This window comes from Xiphophorus couchianus, chromosome 24 (genome assembly GCF_001444195.1).
Source record: "Xiphophorus couchianus chromosome 24, X_couchianus-1.0, whole genome shotgun sequence".
In the NCBI taxonomy this organism is placed as follows: Eukaryota; Metazoa; Chordata; class Actinopteri; order Cyprinodontiformes; family Poeciliidae; genus Xiphophorus; species Xiphophorus couchianus.
The window spans coordinates 8,525,422-8,538,296 of NC_040251.1; the positions used below are offsets into that span (position 1 = coordinate 8,525,422).

General features: G+C 39.1%; 1 protein-coding gene across 5 annotated transcripts in view; it reads left to right on the top strand.

The window, feature by feature from the left end:
* Positions 1-956: 956 nt before the first annotated feature.
* The window catches only part of agap2 (ArfGAP with GTPase domain, ankyrin repeat and PH domain 2), a 30,970-nt gene continuing 19,051 nt past the window's right edge, over positions 957-12,875 (top strand). Inside the window, exon 1 of one of the 5 annotated variants that reach the window (XM_028010032.1) lies at positions 957-1,329. In XM_028010032.1, coding sequence (XP_027865833.1) covers positions 1,161-1,329 — 169 coding nt within the window. In that variant the 5' untranslated portion in view covers positions 957-1,160. Of the gene's footprint in view, positions 1,330-8,348; positions 10,427-12,875 lie in introns of those variants that run through there. The other 4 variants (XM_028010033.1, XM_028010031.1, XM_028010029.1 and 1 more) reach the window with 4 other exon arrangements.

Consider the following 12,875-nt stretch of genomic DNA (forward strand, 5'->3'; position numbering starts at 1 on the left):
TCAATTCAAAAATACTTTATTCATCCCAAATGTAACTTAAATTTTGTCCAAGGATCTTCAACAATTGTTGTGGATGGCAATGCTGCAGCAGTCAGTCTCGCAACGTATTTAAAGAAGCCTCTGACGAAATAATGTTGCTGTATGAGTCTTAGGTCATGAGATGTCAGCAGCTCAGTTTTGGAAGATTTTCCAAATGTTATTGTAGAATATTGATTTATGACGACATTTAATTCATAAGGGTTTTATTTTACTAATTCTAGTCAAAATATTACAATATTATTAAAAAATTATCAAGAATGATGCTAAAATTTATTGGAATTTAACTATTCCTGAACATTATATTTGCAAACCAATATTCTTTATTAAGCTATTAAATCATTTTAATGGCCTGAATAATTGTTTGGTTTTTTTTACGCTACAACAATCTGATCTCAAGAGACCTGCATAAACAAATATCTGCAGTGTGCTGGAGCTATATTTTAAAAACAAGTCAGGTAGATTTCCTTCACAGTGATAGGAGAGACTAATGAGGTCATAAGGTCATCAAGTGTGCTTCTGTTTTAACATTGTTTTTACAGATGGTTGCACATTTTGGTATACAGTAGGATTCATGTTAGATCCTGTTTTTAGAATATGGCCTTTTGCAGCAAAACATCCCCAAACCATGATACCTCCACCTCTGTGCTCCAGATTTGGAAAGATGAGAATGTTGGTTTTTGTTTATGTAAAACTGATTTGTTCTAAAATAATTCAGTCTATGTTCTCTCTGTCTTAGTGGAAAAAAAGGTTTGCAAAGTTAAATTTAAGTTGCCTCTTTCAGGGAGATTTTAGTCGTCACATTCTGAATTTTCCACTTTCTCTTTTGGTAAATCTCAGTTCACTACATTTTCAGGGTTGGTGTGCAGAGGAGAGCACAGTTTGAAACAGGGAAGTGATTTCCGTTGGGCTCAAACCTGCAGAGGAAGCTGAACACGTTGTCATGATGTGACTTTTGTGGTTTAGAAAGAGAGAGAAAGAGCGAGAGAGCGACACCCTGAGTTGACTTCACCTCGTCTTCTGGTGCTTCTTCGTCTCAAGCTCGAGTTCTTCATGTGAAACCAGCAGCCGGAGTTCAAATGGGCTGAAGCATCTCGCTGCTTCGGTTCACGACTTATCTGTGCATGAGGATGACCAGCAACATTAAATCAGCTTCCTCCTTTGCGATAAAAGCGGAGATCAAGAGGTATGACTCCCTCCAGAGTGCAATCAACAGACTCTTCAAGCAGTTTGAGAGAGTGGAGAACCAAACTCTGCGCTCTGGCCTTAAAGTTTACCTCCACAGCATTCAAGGTGAGCTAACCGTTAATTAGCATTATGACTCACTTTTATTTATCTCAGTCTGCGTGGTGAGGAACACAAAAAGCTGTTCTAACTTCACGAAAGTTCTCATTTGACATAATAACCAGGAAACAACGGCATGCATACATCAGCCTCATTACTTTTTAAATCAGCTTTCTTGGTGTGGTGCAAGGAAATAAGACTGTGTGGGTGATTGATATCTTCCTTTCAGCTTCCTGTCACTGTCTGTGTGACTCGGTGTGTTTTCCTGAGGTTAAGGTGTTCGAGTTTGCGCTCAATCCTCTCTGCTCGTGAAAAAAATCACCTCTTGGTACCTGTTTGCATCAGCATTAAGCATCAGTCGGCCTCTGGACTTAGAGAGACTAAATGGCAACATCCTTTAGCAGCCATCGCCATAGTAGCAAGACGAAACCTGCTGTGTGGCCTACTTCCTGTCTGCCAATCTGCAACTGCCCTCAAAGCCACTTCCTCTCATACAAGCAAGGCTTTTACTTGAAGCTGATCAGTTTTACATCACATCCTTGAATCGCTACTTCCTATATTTCTTGTTAAAGTGACAAAATGTGACACAGATAGATTCCTTAGAAATGAACGTCACATTTTCTTTTTCCTTTTGTTTGTAGAAGTATTGCGTGCTTGACCTTCAGAGAAGGGAAGTTCTCAAACTGTACGGCTAAAAACGATAATGCTTATTGGAAAGATGACAAAAATTGTACTTACAGAATTTGTCTGCGATCTCACTGTCTGATGGAGCTTGATTTTGTTGCAAAATGCATTGTAACCTCTACATTTATTTCCAGTTTGAGTTAGCAGCAACTTTTATTTTAGAAATGAACTGCAAGCAGGCAAAATCAAGTTAGCTTGTGAACAAAAATCCTTTAGGGATACATATATTTTATTTAATCTAAATAGTGTCACTGTAGGATTTTCTGGCTGAACTTTATATTGAATGCTACCTTACAGTTCTTAGGAATTTCTTCTGTTTTGTGCCAAAATTAAACATTTTAGATGCAAAATGCAATTTTCAAATGAGGAATTTAGACCTCACCTTCTTTGGAGAACTATTTTACTTTATAAACATCGGACGGTTTTATGGATGAACAGTCAAGTTCACTCAAAAGCAGACACAAAATCTAAACTTTGACTAGCCCAAAATGACTTAATTATCTTTAATTTTTAGCCATTTAAATAAGGAATTTGAATGACTAGTAAGATTGCGCAAATACACAAAATCTTACCAAGTATTTTTAGTAGTTTCTACTCCACATATCTTAAGAAAACTAATTTATAAGTAAATTTAGTGAAAGATATAGCAGCTTGTTTAAAGACAATAATTCCCTGATATTGGTGAAAACAAACTAGTTCCACTGACAGATTATTTAGCTAAATAACAAGACATTTTACAATGTTATAAGTGAAACAATCTGCCAATATTGACCAATATTGAATCAATATTAGGGAATTATTGACTTAAAACAAGCTCCAACAGCTTGCTAAAAAATCTACGTGTAAGTTAGTTTGATATCTCATCGGTCCATAAATGTTTTACTAGAAATCAAAATGTTTCTTGGGAAACAAGAAGTGAACATTTATGACCTTTTATGGTTGTTTTGCATACTCTTAAGGGAATGTTTTGGAGTAATTTTCTTTAAGTAATAGCAGTGAAGGTTCACCGCTTGTCCACGTTGTCTCTATTTGTGGATATTGGCTGATCTATACAGTGCGGGTATGGATAGTGAAATTTATCCATCCATCCATCCATTTTCTGTACTAGTGGGGTCAGAAGGGCAGCTGGTGCCTCTCCAGCGAACGTTTCAGGCGAGAGGCGTAGTCACCCTGGAGAGGTCGCCAGTCCGTCGCAGGGCAACACAGAGACAGACACAACCATGCACACACACACACTCACATAAGGAAAATTTAAAGAGACCAATTAACGTAACACTCATGTTTTTGGACTGTGGGAGGAAGCCAGAGTACCCGGAGAGAACCCACCATGCACAGAGAGAACATGCAAACTCCATGCAGAAAGACCCCGGGCCGGGAATCGAACCCAGGACCTTCTTGCTGCAAGTGAAATTCAGCTTTCCCAAAACACAAATAATCATAATTATTTCATGATTTAACCAGACCTAAATGGACCAAATTAAGTAGTCCACTTGCTGTTATAACAGTAATTAAATTCAATATTATTCTGAAAATTCATTGAGAGCTAAATAATTGCTGCATTTAATTTTCAGAATAATATTAAATTTAATTACTGTTATAACAGCAATTAAAGAAACAAGCTAACCTTTAGCATTTGTTTAGAAGAGAGAAATCACGGCAAGTTAATCTAAGAGTATTATAAAGTTTCTGTTTAAAAAATATATGTATATCCAGCTGATTGTACACACAAGAGATCATAACTAAAATACACAGAACTAGAAATAAGAAGATTTTGTTTTGGGCAAGATTGTACAGTCAGAGTTAGCGCCAACTTTTAAAATCTTTTAATAAAAGCTTTTACAAAAAAACAGGAAAATAATTGTGCAGACAGGATATTTTATGGAAATATTTCAGATACTCTTCTAGTTTTGGATTAAACATTTGTTCGTTTTTTTAAGAGGGGAGAACAAATGAAGAAGTTAATATTTTAGCCAATAGCTGAGAAACACAGGAACTCAGTTTATGTTTTGATCATTTCTTTATTGTGTATTTGTTTAGATATCGTAATTTTAGTTTATTCTTTGTGTTCATTTATATTTCGAACTTGTTTCCCAAGATGAGTGTTTCTTTCTGATTTCAGGTTTTCCCCTAAATTTCTCTCTGCTGTGTTTATATTTCATTTCCTTCGGCCTGCCAGCTAATCACCTCTCCAGTATTTAAATTGTCCTTTATTCAGTTAGTTTATTGCCAGATCTTCCCATTAGCAGGAAGCTATTTGGAGTGCTTCTGAAAACAATCCAGATTTCCTCCAAGATGGCTATTTAAGTCGTGCAGATGAACTCGAGGCACTTGGTTTTCAAGAAGACATCACAAAAATAAAAACAAATTGGATGTATTGTCAAGTCCAAAACAATTAGTAAACAAATGAAATTATTCAGGTAATGAATATGGACATTTTAAACTCATGTAGGCCTGAAACGACTAATCACCGATTTTTGAAATAGTCATTTAGTAACTGATTAATTGTTAACTAGACTCGAAATAGAGGTAGTTTTCTAAAAAACCACCACAGTCACAGCAGAAATTGAGCTAAAAATGTACAAAATATACATAATGTTTTTCATTTTAGATACAGTTATCCCTGTAAAAAACCTCTGTCTGTAAATATGAAATATCCAAAACTTCTCAAATGGATTAGTTTTACCTTCACCCGGTTAAAACCCACTAAAATTCAGTAAAGGAATGCTATGTTATTGCATTTCTGTCAATAAAATATTAACTTTTATGTTTTGAAAATTATCTCAATTATGTGTTTATATTCTTCTTTAAATGCATTTCTTATATAGTATATAAAAAAGGTTTAAGTAGAAAGAATGTGCCCATTTTTATCTAATTAATTGATTAATCATCAGTGTAATTGATAGAATAACTGATTACTAAATGAATGTTTTATGTATAAAAGGGATAACAGATAGCAGCAAGTTTCTTTCTTTAATTTTCCTTTTCAAGACTCAGTCCCAATAATCAAGTCTTCAGTTTGAGTCTGAGGAAACTAAACGTATCGCTGGTGAGATCAGAATATTTAGTTTATTACTCAAATTTTCCACTGGAGGTCGGCTTCAGGGCAGGTCTGGCTGGCTTTGAGGTGTTTTTAAGAACTGGCTGATCTTCATACATTATGAAAGGCCTGACCCCCATATCATGAGTAGAAAACTGTTTTTGTATAATTAGTCTGCTTCAGTGTCAGTGCTTTAGTGCGGATCAAAGCTGGAGAATCCTCGCTGGGACCCGGCTCTAAAAACAGAGCCAGCGCTCTCTTGGATGCAGTCGAGTGGCTGTATGTCAAAGGAACGGTGAAAAAAGCTGAAAATAGTAGATTTTAAAAAATGAGGAGGTTCTCCTGGGAGCTATAGGAAGCTGAAATGTCAAAAACTACTGCAATATTGAATAAAATAAAAATTTTACAAATAATTTTAAAAAGTGTCTTTACATGTTAAACTGTTGCCTAATACTTCCATTCCTGGATTATTGTGTGGAGATCTGAAATTTGTAACACAAACCTGTGTTATCCGAATTATTACTGCATCAGATTATTTTTATGCAGCTAATGAAATATTTCTTACATCATATACTTTAAGAATTTATGACTAAATAGAGTATAAATTTGTAATAACAATAAATAAAAATTGTTATCACAAAAGAATAAGAATTGTTTTGTGATAAGAAAATAATTCTTATATATATATACAATACATATATATATATATATATATATATATATATATATATATATATATATATATATATACTGTATATGGTGCTCACTGCAGCATGGAGTGGAGAAATATGGCAGCAGCTCACAGTGAAGGAGAAATGAAAAATCAGCCAGTATGACCACTGCCCTTGGCCACCGGCCATCTGACAGCTCCCACCCAAATGTGCAAATGGCGTGTTGGGGAGACAGCGTCGTTCGGACGTGTGCATGCGTTATTCAGATAGATGTGTCACAATATGGAGAATTTCACAGTGCAGCAATGCAACCTGCAGCATGCGCTGCATCTCGCTCAGACAGTGTTTTAAACACAGCTTCAGCTCTCTGTTTACTCTCTGTTTCCTCTGAGGATGTGTAGCTTCCCCATGAGCCAAAGGCGGTTTTTCAGAGCTATTTTGTATTCAGTGTGAGTCTTTAATGCCCTCTCGCTGACTGAGGCAGGGAGGGGGACCAGGCGGAGCAGGTGGACCGCCACATCCTGTATGATGAGGAGAAGGCTTCTGTGCACTGGTGTGTTAGGAAATATTTCACATCAAACAGTTTCTTTTCTTCTTTTCCCCTCCCCCCAGAGAGTAATTAACATGAAATTACAGCCGGTAATAACTCAAGCGATCGGTGTGTAATGGTGTTTGCTGCAGCGTGTCTGGTGTTGAAGCAGTTCCTCTTGTATAATTGCTTTTGAAGATGTAGTTTACAGAAGAAAACCTACAGAATATTTATTTAATCCTTTAAAATAACCTGAAAGTTGCTGTCAAATGTATTTTGATCATTTCTATCTACTGGTTAATTTTTCATGATCTGATGGCTTAAAAATGTATTGCAAACCTGAGCAAATAACTAAGATATGCTGAATATAATCACATTATTCAGAACTCCTGAACTTATCACAACCCATATTTTCCTTATGTTTTATTATTTTATTATATTATTCCTTATGTGCCAAAGTAGTGCATAATGGTGCAGCAGAAGGAATATAGTTCCTAGTTTTATTATTTTAAAGAAATAAATAATTTGTAAAGTTCTGTACTACATTTATACAACTGAGTAGGGCCATATCAGACAATAGTATTACCAGAAAAATCCATTTTAATGGGAAAAAAGCTTGAATAGTTGTGACGATCTGACCACCGTTTCCAGTGTATCATTCTTTCTTCGAAACAAACTCAGCAGTTTCCTCAGTCGTTTCAAAGTCCTGCTGCTGCTGCTGATAATTTAATGCTGGCGTTTTAAAAGAGGAAGTATTTCCTTATTTGTCAAACTGATAACCAAAGTGCAGCTTCAGAAGATGATCATCGTTTTAACGCAGGAGTAAAACTGCTTGTAGTTCTCATGAAACTTTATTCTGGAATTATTGCAACTTCAATTTTTTATTACTTTATTCTCATAACATTCCAGTATTATTTCAACTTTATTCTAGTACTATTACAACTATTACAAGATACTGTATATTAATGGAACTTCGTTCTTGCATTAATATATCTTTATTCTGGTAATATAGTGACTTTGTTGTAATTTTAGTCTCGTTATTTTGAGTTTATACTCATTCTTACAACTTTATTTTGGTATTATTGCAACCACTTTATTCTTATGTTATTACGATGTTACTCTTGTATTACTACACCTTTATTCTGATATTATTATGTCTTTATTATCATATTACAAATGTGATGTGTCATTAATGTCTTTATTCTGCAAATATAATAATTTTAATATTACAAGTTTATTCTCATATTATTTTGAGTTTATTCTGGTATTATTTTGACTTTATTGTCATAATATTATGAATTTATTCTCGTGTTATTACTCTCATATGATTTTTATCTTACCATAAGGACGTTTTACCTCCTGTGTTGGTGGGATAAGTTTGTATCTCTCTAGAATTGACAAAAATGACCCACCGGCTTCACATTGGATGACAAAATATGAAGAATTTCAAAGCTTTAAAGTATTTTTACAAGCTATTATATGCAAAGTAAAATGAATATTTTTATTACGTTTGCATTGTGTCTGTCTTGTATTGATGTCCAACATGCTATCAGTGTCTCACGCTGGGAGCCAAGAGCTCACCCGCTTTGACTAATGAGCACACACTAGTAGGCAATAGACTACAGATCAATAAACTCAGCAGAAATCTCTGTCATTCAGCACACTCACTCACAGACACAATCACCGTTTTTATACCCTGGGAGAAATTACAACACAGAGGATGACAGAGGATGGCAGAGGAGGAGGGGATGGTTGTGCCACCAGAGCCAGGAAGATTGTAACACCTTAGCAACAAATAAGCCAAGCCTCCCACTGAGGAGGAGCCACACACTTTTTCACACAAACACGGAGAGGCAGCTGAAGACCGATGAAGGATGGTGATGAAACCTAGGCAGCAGCAGCAGTGATGCACAAAGAAAGAAAAACACACACACACACACAGAGAAAGAAAAAAAAATATTCCTCTTTGTTTCCTGCCTCCTTCTGTTTGTCATTGCCGTTTAACCTTGCCTGCTTGCCTCTCCCTGTCACTGATCTTTCCTCCTGCAATGTCGCCTCGTTTAGCAGCCTTTTTCAACCACTGTGTGTGTGTGCGTGTGTGTGTGGGTGGGTGTGTGCACCGCTGGTTTACCACCAGCCGAAGGGGAGGGGACGGAGATGGAGATGGGACGAGCAATAAAAAAGCAGGGACGGTCTTAGTGGTTGGGAAAGGAGAGAAGAAGAAGAAGAAACACGGATCTCTCTGCATTGTATGGATTCCATATTGGATCGAGGAGGGGCTTGGTGAGGGAGGGGCGCCGGAGACTCCTGGTGAAACGCAGAGGAGGGAGGGTGTGTGATGTGCTCCGGACCCGCTGAACCCGAGTGACGGTCGGAGGGCTTCGGAGCGGTGACTCGCCTCAGCCTCACCGCCTCCTCCGCGGTGCCATGCTCAGCAACAACGCCCGACGCGCTGGGAGGACAGAGGTGCTCCAGGAGTCGAAGACAGGAGCGTGATGGACATCACCTCATACCCACCCGGACTCCTGCTGGCTTCTCCTCCGGATCCCCTGCGGCACCTCCTCATCAGCGAGGCGGCGTACTCTGCGAGACTCACCCACGGTGATGATCACGGTTCGGGTGTCCTGTGCCACGCTGCTAATGAATTTTCACCTGTCCACTAAACAGCTGGTCTTCCTCTCGTTATTGATGACGTACACTGCAGGGCACTTGCTATTCTGATCTGAATCAAGGTTTTTTTTTATTTTTATTGCTGCATGGACCCAACAGCCCTCCAGAATGGGTAAACAACTGCCATCAGGAAGGATTCATCGGGCATGATAATGAAGACGAGTGCCTGAGTAGCGGTTTGCATCTGCAGTGATAGGTTTTAATTGGCTCTTTCCAGGAACAAAAGAGCTGCTTGGTCTGCACTGCGAGAAAGCTGATAGAGTTTTTGCTCAAATGTCGAAGAAGGGTGACGATCGGCAAAGAAATCTGTGACTGAAATCAAGAAACTTTGAAGCAGGAATTTGAGGGATGGATGAAACCAGTCGTCCCTCTGCAGTTGAGTCTTCCGAGGAGTTTTTTTTCTCCGCTGAGCAGGGGGAATCTTTCATACCTCAACAAACTGGCAAACTTGTTCGTGGTCTTCTATCCGGTTTCATTCATTGACTGGAGATCCACCAAAGCCTGACCCCATGAGTGGAGGAGGCGCCCTGCAGCAACGCACCACCTACCTCATCTCCCTCACCTTGGTGAAGGTAGAGGCTGTGGAGGAGAATGGCGGGGAGGCCAAGAAAAGCACCCAGGAGAAGGAGGCGGAGGCCGACCAGGAAAGAAGTCCAGGGGAAGAGATTGGAGCTCCGATCGCGGCTGAGAATGGAGCTGGAGAGAGAAAACCTCGTAGTCCTCAGAGAGATACCGTAGATGCTGCAGGTAAAGCCCCTGAAAAGCCACCACGCAACCTCTCAATCCCTCTACCTGCCGAGAGAGGTACGATCCAGCAGACCAGGTCTGTAGACGCTGTTGAGTCAATGCAATGCTGGTCTCCGTCACTGATCACAACACCGCCAACGGAGCTGGTCGAACCAAGCCGAACTCCTACCAGAACCAGCTTCTCTATTCGGCCAGCGGGACAGAGGCCCGTGAGTCTGCTGAAGTCCCACAGCAGCGTGGCCACCCGAGGCCGCGACTGCAGAGAGGGTCGGGATACCAGCCCTACCTCGGCCCAAAGCCTCGACCGGAAGGACTGCCGCGTGACGACGCGGTCGCCGGGTCCCTGCCGGGCATCATGGGCAGAAGCAAGCCGACCGGAAGCCTGGAGGGACCTACGAGACGAATCTCAAACTGGGATGTCTCTGGACATCGGAGGTGGTGTGGCCGCGGTGATGAGGGACATCCCCAGGAAGGACCGGCTGAAGACGGGCTCGGCCTCCCTACCTGCTCCGGCCAACCAGGTCCCCAAACCGGCGCGTAAGGGTAAAAGCCGCACGCTGGACAACAGCGACCTGAACAGCCTTTCTGAGGACCTGGGGCTGGCCAGGGACGCCCAGCAGGCGCAGCAGGGTCACCGCGCCTCTGCTAAAGACAGGAAGATGCTCAAATTCATCAGTGGCATTTTCACCAAGAGCAGCTCAGGGGCGGCAGGGCCAACATCCGCAGCTCCTCCTGTCTACATACAGAGAGATTCCAGCGAGGAGGAAGGTAGGAGGTCACAAACACTGCAGGGCTGGGAGATATGGCTTAAAATAAAACCTGTTCTTTGTTTTTGGTTAAAATTGATCTTGTTTTCTGTTAATATGACTATATTATCAGAATTAGACAAAATATTGTAGCCTTACCTAATGTGTACAAAGCTGCTATATGTTTTACAGAAAAGAAAGAGGAAATCGATTAATCGGAGATTTTATTTTTAAGTCATATCGCCCAGCCCTAACTAACAAAACATGGGGCAACAGCGGCAGGTGTTGCCGGTTCGATTACCGCTCTGCCCGCCCTTTTCTACCCCAGGGCAGCTACAATACGTCATCTTAAGATATAAAGGACATTATAAATAAAATTAGTCAATTATTATTATTAATAGTATGATAGTTATTATTATATACAGCTATAGGCAATGCGACTTAAACATACATTTAATATAGTTGTTTTCTATGCTATTTTCTAAAAAAAGGAATTACAAATGACAGTAAATATTTTAATTTTGAGAAAATTGTCATAATATTAGCAGAATGAGTCAAAAATTCACTAGAAGGTCTTAAGTTATACTTTTGTGTCAGTTTTACAGATCAGGAAATACTTACATTTTGAACATCGTCAAATTATTTTCAGGACTTTGAAACATTGAGCAAACAGCTGAATGAAGAAAGAAGCTGGTCGCATTAGATATCATTAACAAGAAGCTTTTTTTATTAAAACAACTTTTTTCTCATCATTTTAACAAAACACTCAACATTCCTTATTTAAGTTTTGATATTTTTCATGTATGAGTTCTTATAAAATTATTATTTAATTCTCCTGGAAATACAACTGTATAATGGTAAATTAACACTTTTTTCTCGTATTGTTGCTGTATGACTTTATTATGTACTATTATCACTGTGTTCTTGCAATATGACTTCTTGCTAGGAATTAATGTTTTTTTTACAAGCTTTTTATTTATTTCAGTCCTCCCTTCTGTGAGTTGTACATTAAGAGTACATAATTAGAATATAGTCATAATATTAGCTGAATAAAGACATAATTTTACCAAAAGAATGTCTTAAAATTATGAGGAAAAAAATTGTTTTAATGAGAAACGATCTTGTATAATTATTCATTTCTGTGCTATTTTAAACTAGATCTTCAAAGACCCAAAAAATTCGACTAATTGATAAAAATATCGATGTATCGCCCAGCCCTACGTCACTCTGCAGCTCATGATCTTCCCTTAGCATCTTTTCTGCAGGATCTTTTCTGAACATGTCCTCTTCCTCTGTGCAGAGGCATCCATTTGAAATGAGTCAGGCTGGAATTGGGTGGGGTTGATCTTTTTTAGAGAGAAACCTCTCACAGGCTGTAATAAAGTCACGTGGCTTGGGAACATTTTCCTGCCGCCATGTGCATCTGGATCCCGAATGATACAGGAAACAAAAACTGCCGTTTGGTGCGATGATTGCCAAAAGAATCGTCTTAATCTAATTCCCCTCAGAGCAGGGGGCAGATTTCACATGGCTGCAGGGGTAATCAGCCCTCACACACACTGACACTGACACCCCACACACTGGTGCACCTTGTTTTCTCCCACTGTGGGTTTAAATCTCATAACGTCACCGGAGAATCTGTTTGGCGCCACAACCGATCGGGAACATTTCTAATCCTGTCTTTGATATTTTCCACCCACCGCACCTTCTGCAGCTGGAGATTCATTTTCTCTCCATCTCTCTCTCTATTTGTTTCAGTCTGGTTTTATTTAAATTCACTGGGGGGGGAAACATGTAGCGTTTCAGGGATTTGAATAAAAATAGATTTAAAGATTTGTTACATCCAACAGAGCGTGCCTTTTTTTATTTTTATTCGTTTACTCATTGTGTATTCAGGCCGTTTCACACACACATAAACTGGCCTCCGTGTGCACAGCATACACATGCATGCACAAGCTCAGGAGCAGGAGGAAGTGTTGCCATGGCAACCGTCAGACCCGTGCCGCCCGTGCTTCAGTGGCAAGCCGTTGTAACATAAAATCCGCCCCCCCCCCAAAATGTTTTGTTTGTTACATTGACATTTTAAAATGCTGCTAACTAACTAACTACAATTAGTTTTTTCTAATTGTAGATACCAGTAATGTCATTCTGGCTAGTCAGACTGTTAATTAAAAAGTGTACGGCAATCCTTTTTAACATAAAATCGCTTCCGTAATTAGATGACTAGTTGGTTTATTCAATAGACTCATCGTCCACATAGACATAAAAAACAAACAGACATGATGCACAATAACAGAAATAAATACAAACCTATAAAACACATGCATACCAGTGTTTCCAAAAATATGACTGGTAGCAACATTACAACAAGTCCTTCTAGGTATCTATAAATTCAATTTTGACTGTTCTTAACAGTAATTTAAGATATCTGCATTTTCATTCTGACTAGTAAGAATAACAATTCCAGATAC